Here is a 14,546-nt window from a genome sequence, read left to right on the forward strand (position 1 = left end):
GTAGGGCCCAGGGTGCTAAGGGCCGGGGGGAGGAGCCACGGCCCTTGGCTCAGTCCCCCTCTGCCCACCCAGGGGGTGTTCCTGTCGCAGCTCCTGGGGGAGTTCTCCTGGCTGACAGAGGAGACGCTGCTGCGTGGCTTTGACGTGGGCTTCTCAGGGCAGCTGCGGTGCCTGGTGCAGCACACGCTGAGCCTGCTGCGGCCACACGTGGCCCTGCTGCGCATCCAGCAGGGGGACTTGCTGGTGGTTCCACGTCCTGGCCCAGGCCTCACGTCCCTGGCACGCCTGAGCGCCGAGCTGCTGCCCACCTTCCTGAGCGAGGCTGTGGGTGGTGAGTCCCCAGGGCTTGCGGTGGGTGGAACGCGTAGGGGTGAGGAGCATGGCGCACCTCCTCATGTCCACCTTCTCCTCCCCAAGCCTGCGCTGTACGAGGGCTGCTGGCAGGCAGGGTGCCGCCCGAGGGCCCCTGGGAGCTGCAGGGCATCGAGCTGCTGAGCCAGAAGGAGCTGTACTGCCAGATCCTGATGCTGCTACACTTGCTGCCACAGGACCTGCTGCTGCTGCAGGTCAGACCTCCTCCTCAGCCCATTCAGTGCTGTGCCTCACCTCCTGCATGGAGGGAACTGCCTGCCCGAGCCCCGTGGCGGCAGGTCTGGTCGGGCTTGCCTGAGGTCACACGGATGCCTCTGTCGCCCCTCAGCCCTGCCAGTCTTCCTACTGCTACTGTCAGGAGGTGCTGGACCGTCTCATCCAATGTGGGCTCCTTGTGGCTGAGGAGGTAGGAAAGGGGCTGCAGACAGAAGCCCCTGCCTAGGGCCCGGCTCCTCCTCTGCCCGGTGTGTGGGGTGGGAGAGGGCAGCCCCGGCCCCAGCTGAACAGACGCCTGGGTCCTGACACCACCACTCCAGCTCGGGGCCTGCCACCATGCCTGCAGTGGACCCGTGTGTGCCTGTAGTCACAGGACTCGACAGGTGCATCTCTGGGGGCTTCTGCAGACCCCCTGCCCTCCACATCTCTTGCCCACAGGGGCTATGGCCCTTGAGGGTAGATGCTCATGTCCTCTCAGCAGCCGTCACCATCTGGTGTGGCCTGGGGCATCCTCATAGGCCCCCCAGGTCTGCATCTGGCTTCACCTCCCCATGTCTGGATGGCCACGTACCCCGCTGGGGGGGCCTCGAGACTGGACCTTGGCCAGCCTGACGGTTCCACGGCTCTCCCGGCCCTCAGACCCCAGGCTCGCAGCCAGCCTGTGACACAGGGAGGCAGCGTTTGAGTGCGAAGCTGCTGTGGACACTGAGCGGGGACCTCAGCGACAGTGACAGCGATGGCTCCGAGGAAGCAGAGTGCCGGCGCTTCAGGGTGCGCCGGGGGAGCCACGGGGGGGCAGGGGGAGGCGGCGGGAGCTGCCCTCACCCGGCCTGTCCCCTTCCAGCTCAGCCAGCAGTTGCGCTGCCCCGACTTCTTTCTCTTCCTCTGCCGCCTGCTCAGCCCAGTGCTGAAGGCTTTTGCACAGGCTGCCGTCTTCCTCCACCGGGGACAGCTCCCGGATACTGGTAAGGCCCGCACACCATGGCCATCCTAAGGAGAGGCCGAACACGGTGCGGGGTGAGCTCTGCCTGCGTGGGGCCCGGTCTCTCTCTCCCAGAGGTCTCAGACTCTCTCCCTCATAGAGTCCGGCTATGCAGAGCAGCTGTTCCAGTTCTTACAGGCCACAGCCCAGGAGGAAGGGCTCTTCGGTGAGTCCCAGCAGCCAGCCCAGGCCCTGGGAGGCAGGGGGAGGTTGGCTGGTGGCTGCTGCCCCCTAGTGGGCAGTGAAAGCCCAAGCTCAGGAGTACTGGCTGCCACGTACAGAGGCCTTTGGGTCCAGCTTGAGTCCTCTCCTTGGGTTGTTGTTCTTTAGAGAAGAGAAGCTGTGCCGGGGGACTGTCCCCACCTACAGCCTTCACTTCTCTTTCATCCAGAGTGTGCGGACCCAAATCTTGCCATCAGTGCCATCTGGACCTTCAGAGACTTGGGGGTGAGAGGGCCTGTCTCTTCATCCTCCTGTCCCCCTGCCTCCCACCCCCATACCCTGACAGAGCTGCTGAGGGGAGCTGGCTGTACCCACTCAGGGATTTACCTGGGGTTTCCCAAGAATAGGCGTGCGGACAGTAGTTGGGGAAGGTAGGATAGTTTTCCTGCCCCTCTCTGGCTCATCCTGCTCCCAGGTGGGGCATCAGGATGTTTGAGAGGCAGCATTTGACCTCAAACACTAAGGCTTAGGGGGTCAGTTTTCTAGGGGAGGGGCCCAGCGCCCATGTGAGCCCTCAGAGCCCTTCTCTGTGGCTCAGGTGCTGCAGCAGATGCCCGGCCCCACAGGCCCCATGCTCCACCTGTCCCCTGCCTTCGCCAGCCGGGATAGCCAGGAAAGGCTGGAACAGTTCATCCGGCAGTTCATCTGTGGCTAGAACTATGGGGAGGAGCCCATGCCGAGACTTTGCAGCCCTGGAACGCAGCCCTGCCCTGGAGCAGAAGACTTATTAGCTGGACTGTCAGATCTTTGTGGTCTGCCTGTCCCTTGCTTTCTGCGTCCTTTCCTGCAATAAAGTAGAGGACTGGATGAGTCCTCTTTGCCCAGGCTTAGCACTGTTTCTTTGGTGTGATCATGTGTATGTATCTGCTCTCCTTCCCCACTGGGTGAGAATGCCCTCTCACTCCTTGAAACACATCCTAAAGGAAGATCAAAAAGTTTATTGAGGAGGTGAGCACCATCTCCTCCCCCTCTACCCGAAGAGAAGCCTCTAGGGGGCTGGCACCGGGCCTGTCGCCATGCTGGGCTCTGTGGGAACAAATGCCCCTTCTGCCTGCAGCAGAAGTCGTCACACCACCTTGTTGATGATGACACCCAGTTCTTCAATCTCACACTGGACTTCGTCGCCCTTCTGCAACAGAGTGGGCCATGAGGCTGTCAGGCCTGAGGTATAGCACACACACGTCTGCACACATACAGAGCTGGGTTTCTCAGGTCTGAGCTGACCCTGCCAGGCCTCTGCCTTTCCTCGCTCAGCCAGCCTACCTTGAGGAAGACAGGAGGCTTCCTGAACACACCCACGCCTGGGGGTGTCCCGGTCAGGATGATGTCCCCTGGATAAAGAGTAACGAACCTACGGGGCAGAAGGGCCAGGTGATGTCAGGGGCTGGGGTGCCACAGCCTGGCATGGGGGTTCAGTAAAGCCTGCAGGTGGCTGTTGGGGGTCAGGCTCCACCCCACTCACTGGGAGACCCAGGCTATCAGCTCTTCTGTCTTAAACACCATCTGGTTGGTGTTGCTGCTCTGCACCACTTCCCCATTCACTCGGCAGCAGATCTTTAGGTTGTGCGGGTCTGAAACGCAAAAATGACACATGTGGAATTCTCCCTTCCGACCCCCAACCCCCTCCTGACCCTCAGGAAACAAAAGCACAGGGTGGCCTTGTAACTTGCCAGGTGAGAGGCTTGTCTGCTGGGCTCCCTGTGCGTGCTCCTGGCGCTCCCCACCCTGGAGTCTGGCCTGCCCAGGCCTCCCTGTGCCCACCACCCAGCAGAGTGCCCGCCAGTGTCACTGGGTGGGTTAATGAGGGGATGTTCCAGGCTCAAGGGGCAGAGAACAGTGGCTGGGTTTCTACCTGCAGCAGAGGCTGACTGGGTGTGACAAAGCCGCAGGGTAACAGCGTGAGCACTACTGAAGATTCGCGCACCTGGTGGCTCACCTGTACACGTGTCCTGGGCAACCAGCCCTTCACCCTAACTTCCTGGTGTCTCACACATTCACAAGCACACCCCCAGGAGCAGGGCTTCACGTCACTGGTGACTGCACGGGGCGCCATGAGGCTGAGTTAACACGGCAACCCCTGCCCGGGGGCTGTGCTGTACTCTGCACCCCTGTCCTTTCTCCAGGCTCCCACTGTGCCCTTGCTGCTTGGAGCTGCTGCCACCAGCCTACTCGGTGGCTGGGTGAGGCCCTGGGGGTTAGCGCCATCGCCTTTACTAAAGAAAAGGCCGGGGGCTCGGGAACAGCTGTTCTCTGTGATGCTCCAAGGCCAGCTCTGCTTCCTTCCAATGTAAGGACTCTCCCAGATGGTGGCAGCCAGAGGAAGCCTGACCCAGCTGTCAGGAGAGAGCCCTGTCCCCTGCAATTCATGTCATGAGTGCAGAGTCACTGCCTCTGCGGCTGCAGGTTTCTACAGTGAGGGGACAGGGAGGGAGGCTGGTGGAGAGATCTGCTCTAATCCAACAGTCAACGGAAGGGCAGCTGGGGACGGGGCCCTCGGCGGGCCACGCCCCTCACTCCCCTTCTGGAAAGCGGCTTCGCTGACGTATCTATGCAGGAGCAAGGAGAGGAGTCACCACGCGGGCGGTCAGAGATCTACCTGCCACACTGTCCTTGGTCACCAAGGCAGGGCCCAGAGGGCAGAAGGTGTCAAAGGTTTTCCCCAGCAGCCACTGCTTTCCATTGCGTCTCATCTGCCAGTCACGGGCACTCACGTCGTGTGCCACAGTGAAGCCAGCCACATGGGCCATGGCATCTGTAGCCTGTGGGCGGCAGGGGATTTGGCCAGATTGGAGGTTAGCTCATGGTGACACCAAGCCCTGTCACAAAGGGTCTCAAAGCCTTGATCCCACGTTAGTGGAGATAGCCAGAGGTGGTGGTGAGGGGCAAGGCAGTGTCAGGAGCGGGTAGATGCCAACCCTTCCCAGCGCCAGGATAGCTGGCCCTGTCCCTCACCTTGATGCGCTTGCCTCTCCTTCCAATGACCACGGCCAGCTCCACCTCCCAGTCCACCTCCTGTAGGGCGGGAAAGGGGCAGTAAGCTGCCTGGCTCTGGGCTCCGTTGTTCCGCTGAGGGGCTCCTGCCATGGGGCCAGGCCTCTGAACGGCGGGGTGGCTGCCGGCCCGTATGTGGAAGACCACAACCCCAGGGGTGGGCCCGCAGGGGAGGTGTCACGTGCGGACCATAGACTCGGGGCAGTGGAGGCAGCACCGCTGGGGGCAGGCAGAGTGACTCCAGGGGCTGCGGAAGGGTGATGTTTTTCTGGGGGTGGGCGGGGAGTTTTACCAAAATCACTCTTGATACTTCCAAAAAAGGATAAATACCGAATAACAATAGCTAACCCTACTTGTTTGCCAGGCACTAGTCTAAGTTCTTTAATGCACTAGCTCACTGAAATAATAAGATCAACATGCCAGAGTAATCGAGGGCCAAAGGCTTGAATAAGCAGTTTACAAAAATACATACACACGGCCACAAAAGGAAAACATGCTCAGCCCGTCCCATAATCAGCAAAGTGCAAATATAAAGCAGATACAAATCAGCCACGCCAACTGACTTTCCTAAGAGTAACAACCATGAACACAAAAAAGAACTGGATTCCTTGGGGAAATGGCCAGGTCCATGTCGGTGACGAGAGCACGAGACAAGCCTGGAACTGCTTGGCCATAGGAAGGAAGTGCTCAGAAAGTGATGCGGGTGGGGGCCATCCGAAAGCCGCCCCCTGACCAAACCGAGATCCTCTGAGTATCAGAAAGAATGTCAGTGATGGACTATGGCCTATGACGTATGGGATAAAAGTAAAATCAGGAGTTGACAGTGATAAAGGGACAGGGATAAAACCAAAAGTCAAGCCGTGTTTCTCCACAGATTACCAGCTAATAAAAGTAGAAGGCATGACAGAAAGGAAAAAGTCACCCTTTTCTAACCCTTACTGCAGTAATGGATTCAGGGAAGGATGACCAGATGATCCCGGAAGAGAACTTGTGGGGCAAATAAGATAGTCGCGTGGTTTCAGTGACTCCTCTGCAGACTAGTTACCACAGTGAAAGGCACCCTTACCATGGGAGGTCACGTGAGCATCAAGGAAACTAGACGATCAAACGTCAGGACCAGCTGACACCGGATGTGCTACAAGTACGCACCTGCTGCTACAGGTAACGTCTGCGTCCCGCCCCATCCCCCCGTTCACACACCGAAACCGGAACCCCGGTGTGATGGCATGAGAGGTGACTGGGTCATGAGGCCAGAGCCCCATGGAGAGGCTAGTGCCCTTACAGAAAGAGACATTCCAGAGCTCACTGCCATAACCCAAGGACACGGTGAAGAGACAGCCACCTGTGGACCAGAAAGTGGGTCCCCTCACCAGGCACAGCGTCTGTTGGTGCCCTGATGTTGGACTTCCCAGCCTCTAGAATTTCAAGAACTCAACGTCTTGTTTTACAAGTCATCCATTCTACAGTATTTTGTTACAGCAGCCTGAACAGATTAACCTGTGTAGAACACGACAGAAATGTTTAACCTGAATCTAATCATGATGAACCAACCAGACAAATCCAGACTGTGAGACACGCTGAGACACTGTGCCTGATTTCTTCAGTCTGTCATGAAAGATGAAAAGGCGGAGGGAGAAAGGCTGCTTGCAATCAGGGGTCAGCAAGCTGTGGCCCACAGGCCAAATCCTTGTTTGCCGTCTCTGCCCCTGTAAATAAAGCTTTCCTGGGACACAGCCAAGCCCCTTCATGGGCCAGCCAGGCTGCTTTCACACAATAGTGGCAAAGCTGAGCTGTTACTGCAGACACTGCTGGGGGCGCAAAGCCCAGCATTTACTGCTGACTGGCCCTTTGAGAAACAGGCTATGAATACCTGTTCCACACAGAAGGCACTAAGAGGTACAGCCAAATACAATGTGTGACCCTGACTGATCCTGGACCAACACCAGAAATCAAAACGGGACCCAAATTAAAAGTCACCTTTGGAGGCAACTGGCAATATTCCCAGTTGGACTATATATTCAGTTCAGTTCAGTTCAGTCGCTTAGTCGTGTCCAACTCTTTGCGACCCCATGAATTACAGCACACCAGGCCTCCCTGTCCATCACCAACTCCCGGAGTTCACTCAAACTCATGTCCATCGAGTCAGTGATGCCTATCCAGCCATCTCATTCTCTGTCGTCCCCTTCTCCTCCTACCCCTAATCCCTCCTAGCATCAGACCCTTTTCCAGTGAGTCAACTCGTCACATGAGGTGGCCAAAGTATTGGAGTTAAAAGACATGGTTAATATTAGCTTTCTTAGCTGTGGTAATGGTATTGTGGTCATGTAGGACATTGTCCTTATTCTCAGGAGATGTATGCTAAAGTTTCTATGAATGAACTTTTTTTTTTTTGCTGACAAAGCAACAGATTTTACTGAGAAGGGGTGCCTGGGTGGAGAGCAGGAGGGTAAGGAAACCCAGAAGGACTGCTCAGCCACCTGACTTTCAATTATGAGTGAACTGTCTTACCGTCTATAGTTTACTTTGTAAAGTTCTTCCTACTAACCCCCCTTTAAAAAGTGTGTGTGTGCCTGTGGGACATGAGGGAAGGAAAGGAAGTAGAGAAGTGGGAAAACAGGGCGGGGAGGGAGACAGAGAAAAGCAAATACAGGAAAATGTACATTGTGAATCCAGGTAAAGACTCTGGGAATTCACTGCATTTTTTCCCCCAACTTTTCTATAATTTTCAAAGTATTTCTAAACTAAAAATTTAAAAGTACTAGTAAGGGTACATACACTGCTGTTGGATATGTAAACTGCTTTTGCAGCTGAAGGTCACTCTGGCTAATTTTTGAAACCCTGCCTATACTCTGACAAAGACATTCACACTCTAAGAGTTAATTTAAAGGAAATAATCACACATTCATGGATGTGCAAAGTCTCTTCTATAAGGATATTCACTGCAACATTATAAAAGCTAAAAACTGGAAACAACCTATTTGGCAATATGAGGGCTGCTGAATAAATTACGGCCACTGATACAACAGAAAACTAATCAGTAACCTAAAAAGGCCAGGAGAGAGCACTGAATGGCACGAAAAATGTTCTCGATGGAGAGCTTAGGTCAACGGCAGGCATACGCACAGTATAAACAGGAACAGGCACAGAAAAGCCCTGGGAATTATATGTGGAATAACAAAAAGAGGTGACACAAATGAACTTACAAAACAGAGGCTCACTGGCTGGAATGAATTCACGGTTGCTGGGGCGGGGGGAGGGACAGTTAGGGAGTTTGGGATGAACATGTACACACTGCTGTATTTAAGATGGATAACCAACAAGGTCGGACCTTTTGTACAGCACATGGAACTTTGCTCAACGTCAGGTGGCAGCCTGGACGGGAGGGGAGTTTGCACGAGAATGGACACATGTATACGTATGGCTGAGTCCCTCTGCTGTTTACCTGAAACTATCACACATGGTTAACTGGCTATTCCCCCAAAACAAAGGTTTAAAAGGAAAAAAAAAATTCTGGGAAGATAGAGAGTAAAACATAAATGTTGCAAGCCCTGCACAGTGGGGACATGTGTAGCTTTTCATTTATGTATTTATGTAATTTTGAAAATTATGAAATTTATGTAATTTCTTTACATATTTTATTTATTTTCTATAAAGCAAATATATTACTTTTATAATCATATAGGAAAACAATTAATGTCTTTTTTTCCCCCAGGAGCTGTCCTATCATTGTATAATACCCTGGAGTTTCTGTTTAATGCACTACTGAGCAACAGGTGGTTCCCTTAGGCTGGACGCTGAGCACCTGTGTGACAGGCCCCAGGGACTTGGGGTGGGGGAGTGGAGGGTTGGCACCCACCTGGCTCTCAGGCGGAAGGATGATGTCATCGTAGGGTCCCACAATGGCGCTGGCGAACTTGCTGAAGATGATGGGCTCCTTGGGCACAGGCACGTTCTGTTCTCTGCAGTGGTCTGCATAGTTCATGCCCACGCACACCACCTTGTCTGGCCGAGTGACTGGGGCCAGGAACGTCACCTCTGGCCGTGGGAGGACTGGCAACTGGGTGGCCAGGGCTCTGCAAAGACCAGGACGGGAGAGAGGAGCGTGCTGGGGAGGTCCTGCAGCTGCTACCGAGCTTTGCTTTTTAAAACATACTTTCCAGACCAACCATCAGAGTCAGCATTGAAAATCAAGCCTAGCTATTGCCCCGTGATAGAGCTCTGTTTATGCTCATCCAGTGTTGACTTCCTCCCCTCATTAGGTAATACGGGCTTTCACAGGTGGCTCAGTGGTAAAGAATCCACCTGCAGTGCAGGAGACGAGGGTTCAATCCCTGGGTTGGGAAGATCCCCTGGAGAAGGAAATGGCAACCCACTCTGGTATTCTTGCCAGGGAAATCCCATGGACAGAGGGGCCTGGCGAGCTACAGTCTGTGGGGTCGCAGAGTCTGACACTACTTAGCGACTAAACAACAACATAATACGGAATTACATAATACAGAAATACATTATAATTTCCATGTAAGTGAATTCAAAGGGTGCGAATGGGGATAAGGGAAAGCTCTGTCTTCCACCCTTCTCCTAGTCACCCCACTCCCTCCCCACAGACAGGTGCTGTGTCCTGAGTGGAGCTTCACAGAAACTCTGTGTATACTCCTCTCCCATCTGTTTTATGCCAATGACAGCACGTTATATACGCCTTTTAAAAAATATGTATTTTAGAGATCTTACCATAGAAAGTCTACTAGCTCCCTCTGTTTTGTACGGTTGTATATTACTGCACAGTAGACACACCCAATTCTCTAATAAAGGACATGGAAGGAGTTTCTAATCTTGCAAGAATATGGAAGTAGGGGAAAATACTGTTACCAACACTGTGTGCTGTCAAACATCTGTGTTTATATCAGCTTATCAGGTGAAAATGACATCTCAGAGTGTTTTTAGTTTTTTTAATTTAGTTTTTAATTTACTGTGTGTCAACATATTTAGATCAGATCCCATAGGATTCAGGAAGGCATCTACCTAATCCAACTCAAACCCAAGAACTGTCTTTAAATACATCTTTGCAGTCCTCTCCCCTCTTAGGACCCCAGGTTCCAGCCCCTCAGGCAAGCAGGCCTTAACCCCCTAGGGAAGGCAGTGGGACAGAGTAGAATCCTGGCCCCCTCACCAAGTGTGTGGCCTTGGGAAGGTCAGTCATCCTCCCTGGGTCCCACCTGTAAACTGAGGCTATTGACACACAAGACTCCTAAGGCTCTTTGCTAAGAGAAAGGAAGCCTGCATTACCCCGATCCTTTGCAAAAGAACTACCCTGGTTCTGTTTCCCAGGGCGGGGATGGGGTGGTGAGGATCAAGGGAGAACGGGGCAGCCAAGGCAGGGTTATGCTGACTTACCTTCTCACCACTGACAGAGTGGCCTCTCCCTGCTCCAGGAACTCCACCATCGTCTTGGGCAGTGTGGGCTCAAAGGCGTTGAGGTCGATGACACCCCTGTCACTCCCTGCCTCCAGGCCCAGACGGGGCCCGGTTAGGTGGGGTGCCTGGAACTGCACCAATCTCATGTCTCTGGAGGGCTGAAAGGGCCACCTCTGCGACTGCAGCCCAGTTGTGAGCAACCTCCTTCCACCAGACCACAGCATCAGCTCCTATGGGGAGAAAGTGGGTCCCAGGGACAGAGGGCCCGAGACCATCGCTGGGGTTCCCAAGGCCCCTCGAGCTGCAGCTCAAGGCTTTTCGCCCCATCAGCCTTTCCTGGCACACGGCATGGGAAGTGGTCCAGATTTTGCTATTTCACCAGGTATATGAGGTCACGTTTTGCTCAATTCTGAGCCTGTGATGAAACACTGAGACAGTGAAGGACCAGGAAGCCTGGCGCTGAGGCTCACGGGGTCTCAAAGAGGCGGGCATGGCTTAGCAGCTGAACAACAACGAAACACTTCTGGAGAAGCAACTACTTCATGCCAGCCACTAAGCTAGGTCCCAAGGATTCCAGTCTTCCTTCAGCCAGTGGTTCCAGACAGCTTAGGCTGTACCTGGCACCACTGAGGCACTGCAAACAATGCAAGGCAGACACACTCAGCCCTGCCGTCCTGCCTGCAGGGAAGACTGATGTTAACACCTGACGTGGTTAAGTAGGATGCAGCAATTGAGACCACTGCTGGGAAGACTGAGGGCCCGGCCTTTGTCGAGTTTCTTGAGGAAGTGTGGGCTAGGCTAAAATGAATAGGACTAGGAATTCATTAAAGGGGGGGCCCACCATGAGGAAGAGACCGCAAGTGAAACAGGCTCCACTCAAAGACAAGCTAACAAAAGTAATTTTTTTTTAATGCTAATTTTATCCTGTTACCCTCCTATTTGGGCTTCCCAGATGGTGTGATGGTAAAGAACCGGCCTGCCAATGCAGGAGACGAAAGAGACACAGGTTTGATTCCTGAGTCAGGAAAATCCCCTAGAGTAGGAAATAGCAACCCGCTTCAGTATTCTTGCCTGGGAAGTCCCATGGCCAGCGGAGACTTGCCGGCTACAGTCCATGGGGTCACAAAGAGTTGGACATGACTGAGCAAATAAGCACGCATGCATGGGCGAGAGTACAGGCTGCCTGGGAGAGGCTGGAGACAGAGCTCAGGGGCTAAGCCTGACAGGGGCACTCTCCTCTCTGGGTCCCGGGCCATGACTGTCTTTTTCACTGCTGGGTGCATGGTGCCTAGTACTGTGCCTGCCACACAGAAGGCTCTCAGCTAGTCTCAGCTGAAAGAAGGAATGTCGGAGCAGGGGCTTGACTTTTCAACACTTGGGAAAGCTCGGTGATCATCCATCTCAGGAGGAGGTGCCATCTCTCCTCAAATCACTGAGAAAGTATCAACAAGGCTCAGGTCCCATCTTGAGTTCTAGGCTCCACTCAAAGACAAAACCCATTCTCTTCTTTTTTTGTTTCTAAGTCTGGCCTCTGTTCCAAAAGTCCCTCCTCTTCATGGTTCCTTGCTTTTAAAAGTAGCCCTTTATGCTCGGGCTTCCCAGGTGGCCCCCGAGTAAAGAACCCGCCTGCCAATGCAGGGGACGAAAGAGACATGGGTTCAATCTGTGGGTCAGCAAGATCTTCTGGAGGAAGGCATGGCAATCCACTCCAGTATTCTTGCCTGGAGAACCCTATGGACAGAGGAGCCTGGTGGGCTACAGCCCATGGGGTCACAAAGAGTCAGATACAACTGAAACGACTTAGCATGCATTATGCTCAGGCACTTGGAAGTAATCCCAGACTGCTGGTTCTCTGATGATTTAATGTGCCTTGATAAGTTAAAGATTGATTAGATCCAGGTCACTTGTTCTGATTGCTCACTGTGCTGGCTGATGAGTTTAACCAGAAAACCAGGAGTTTACTAGTGCTCACCATTGGGATGGCCAAGTGGTTAAGGCATTGGGCTTAAGATCCAACAGACATCTGTCTGCATGGGTTCGAACCCCACTCCCAGTAGAATTGGTTTGAGCTTCCCTGGTGGCTCAGATGGTAAAGCGTCTGCCTCCAATGCGGGAGACCTGGGTTCGATCCCTGGGTTGGGAAGATCTCCTGGAGAAGGAAACGGCAACCCACTCCAGTACTCTTGCCTGGAGAATCCCACGGACGGAGGAGCCTGGTAGGCTACAGTCCATGGGGTCGCAAAGAGTCAGACACGACTGAGCGACTTCACTCACTAACTACCCTCCTACTTTACACAAGTACCAACCATGCCACGGGCAAGGGTTGTTCAAGCTACAGTGTTAGCAGTCAGATACTTCACACACTAAGATTAAAAAGATGTCACTGAATGCCAGGTCTTACCTTAAGTGCTTTACCTGCAATGTCTGATTTAATCCTCCTGACAACTGTGGAAGGTAAGCTCTGTTGGTCCCATTTCACAGATAAAAAATCTACAGTAAAGTGCTGGGACTTGAATCCAGGTCCAGGTGACACTGGAGTTCTTGATTTGGGTTAACGTGTCCGCGTGACCTCAGGGTGTTAAGCGTGGGACACTTTAGCCCAGGGGTATTGATGAGAAATAGGAACCTCCAACAGGAGATCTGGAGGCTCAGGGACGCCCTGCAAGCTGTCAGCCATGCTCCGGGAAATTTGATCTGCTGGCTACTGCCCCAGGGAGAGGGCTGGTCACCTGCTCTCCCAGATAATCACAGGCTGACCTTCCCACGTGACGGACCCTGCAGGTTCTCGTTTCATCCTATAGCAATCCCTCCAGGCAGAGCGCCTCATTTCACAGAAGGGGCGTTGAGGCTTAAGGTGAAGTCACCAGCCAAGTCACCTGAAAGTGGCCCCGCTGCTTCTGCGGGAATCAGCGAGCCACAGTGCCTGAGCTCAATCCAGCTCCGGAAAACGGTCCTTAAGCAAAAAGGCTGGGACCTGGGGCGTCGCAGTAGTCACAAGCCTGCGAGACAAGGTTTGCGCCCGGGATCGCGTGCCTCTGTTCACTCGTCTGGGCCCCCGCGTGGGTCCCCCAGTTTCCCTGTATGCCTAGCTCAGTGGGTGCTCGGAAGGGCCCGCCCACCCCATCAGAGTGGCGGAGAGGCGGGGCAGCAGCGTTCAGTCCTGCCCATCCCGGGAGGCCGGGAGCGGGGCTGAGGGCCGGCGCGCCCCGCCATCTGGCCCAGATCTAACCTACCTGGCGCCCTGCGCTGTCGGGATAGGACTCGCGGGCCCGAGACCACGATCGCCCGGCGCCTGAGCGCAGGTACTGACCTCGGGAGACAGCTACCAGCCTAGCGTTCTAACACGGGGTGAGCCTAGGGGCGCCCCTAAATAAGACGTCAGCAGAGGCGGGCGCGCTCTCGCGGCGTCACGGGGACAACGGCCAATAGCAGGGCGTCTCGTTCGGTGCCGGAAGCGCGTTGCGGAGGGGCGGGCCCAGCGCTGAAGGGTCGCTGGTCCCTTGCTTTATCCTGCAGGCCTGCTGGCGCAGACTCTGCACGCCGGGCGCTGCGTTCCCGGAGGCACTCGCCCTCGGAACGCCCTGCGCTTGCAAGAACCTGAAAGTGGGTGCTTCCTGATATTTTGCGCCTGCATCTGGACCAGGCCCTGCTCTGATCTTTGAGCAAAACGCGGTGGAGACCAAATGATGGCGCGCTGGTTGACAAAGACAAGCCTTCCGATTGTGCCAGTGAAGAGGGGAGGGATGTTTTACCCATTTTACATCTGGGCAACCTGAGGCCGGAAGTGTTTTACTCACGATGTCATATTGACCCCAAGTGCAGCCTTTTACACCCTTTTACAGCCCTGTCTTCATATGGACTGCACACAGGGTAGTGGGAGGCATAGCCTCCATTATTAGAAAACAGGTATTCTAGTGGAGAGGTGGCTTGATTAAACAAACAATCTTACTTTCCAGGCCTCTGGCATATGAAGACATAGGAGGGGGTCTGGGCTAGAGTCCCAACACTTAATCAAGGAGCAGACCATCAAGGGCTTTATTTGCCCTAGGAAGGAGTTTGAGCCTTATCTAATCTCACAGGAGGCCACTGGAATGTCCTCAGACGGAGTGGGTTGCATTTGAGAAGTTTTGTACAGGCCACTCCTGCAGGGGAAGGTGTCTGGGTAAGAGTGATGCAGCTGGGAGCAGTGGTGGTTTGGTGTGCGGCAGAGATGGTGAAAGTTCTGAGGTGTTGAGAAGGCAGAACTGACAGCCCTCAATGATGATGGGAGCTGGGATTAAGGCGGAAAGAGGTGTAAGGCTGAATTGTAGGTCTCTGGCCTGGTAGATGGCAGTGCCATTCACTGAGACAC

General features: G+C 54.2%; 2 protein-coding genes and 1 non-coding gene across 6 annotated transcripts in view; 2 read left to right on the forward strand and 1 right to left on the reverse strand.

Moving 5' to 3' along the window:
• LOC129539502 (glycerol-3-phosphate acyltransferase 2, mitochondrial) overlaps window positions 1–2,587 on the forward strand; it is a 67,337-nt gene extending 64,750 nt beyond the window's left edge. Inside the window, 8 exon segments of the mRNA XM_088841675.1 lie at window positions 73–397; window positions 400–566; window positions 701–778; window positions 1,228–1,359; window positions 1,433–1,553; window positions 1,671–1,736; window positions 1,962–2,017; window positions 2,331–2,587. Coding sequence (XP_088697801.1) covers window positions 73–397; window positions 400–566; window positions 701–778; window positions 1,228–1,359; window positions 1,433–1,553; window positions 1,671–1,736; window positions 1,962–2,017; window positions 2,331–2,447 — 1,062 coding nt within the window. The 3' untranslated portion in view covers window positions 2,448–2,587.
• A 128-nt stretch (window positions 2,588–2,715) lies between these two features.
• On the reverse strand, window positions 2,716–13,579 carry LOC129539503 (oxaloacetate tautomerase FAHD2B, mitochondrial). Of its 4 annotated transcripts, none has more exons than XM_055400184.2 (8): window positions 13,429–13,579; window positions 10,175–10,425; window positions 8,640–8,856; window positions 4,745–4,804; window positions 4,389–4,551; window positions 3,255–3,363; window positions 3,056–3,143; window positions 2,716–2,921 (listed from the first exon to the last, which is right to left on the reverse strand). In XM_055400184.2, exons 2-8 carry the CDS (start codon window positions 10,417–10,419, stop codon window positions 2,859–2,861), a joined length of 945 nt encoding a protein of 314 aa, XP_055256159.2. In that variant the 5' UTR covers window positions 10,420–10,425; window positions 13,429–13,579; the 3' UTR covers window positions 2,716–2,858. The 4 variants fall into 4 exon arrangements, with proteins under 4 accessions (XP_055256159.2, XP_055256158.2, XP_055256157.2 ...); XM_055400183.2 differs by adding an exon at window positions 12,611–12,640 and having other exon boundaries at window positions 2,716–3,143; window positions 13,429–13,566; XM_055400182.2 differs by adding an exon at window positions 12,597–12,640 and having other exon boundaries at window positions 2,716–3,143; window positions 13,429–13,566.
• TRNAL-UAA (transfer RNA leucine (anticodon UAA)) lies at window positions 12,169–12,251 on the forward strand. The gene has a single exon. It is a non-coding gene; the product is annotated as a tRNA-Leu (tRNA).
• Window positions 13,580–14,546: the final 967 nt, after the last annotated feature.

The sequence above is a fragment of the Moschus berezovskii genome, chromosome 11, assembly GCF_049115385.1.
Source record: "Moschus berezovskii isolate FMDL1 chromosome 11, NW_MosBer_1.0, whole genome shotgun sequence".
In the NCBI taxonomy this organism is placed as follows: domain Eukaryota; kingdom Metazoa; phylum Chordata; class Mammalia; order Artiodactyla; family Moschidae; genus Moschus; species Moschus berezovskii.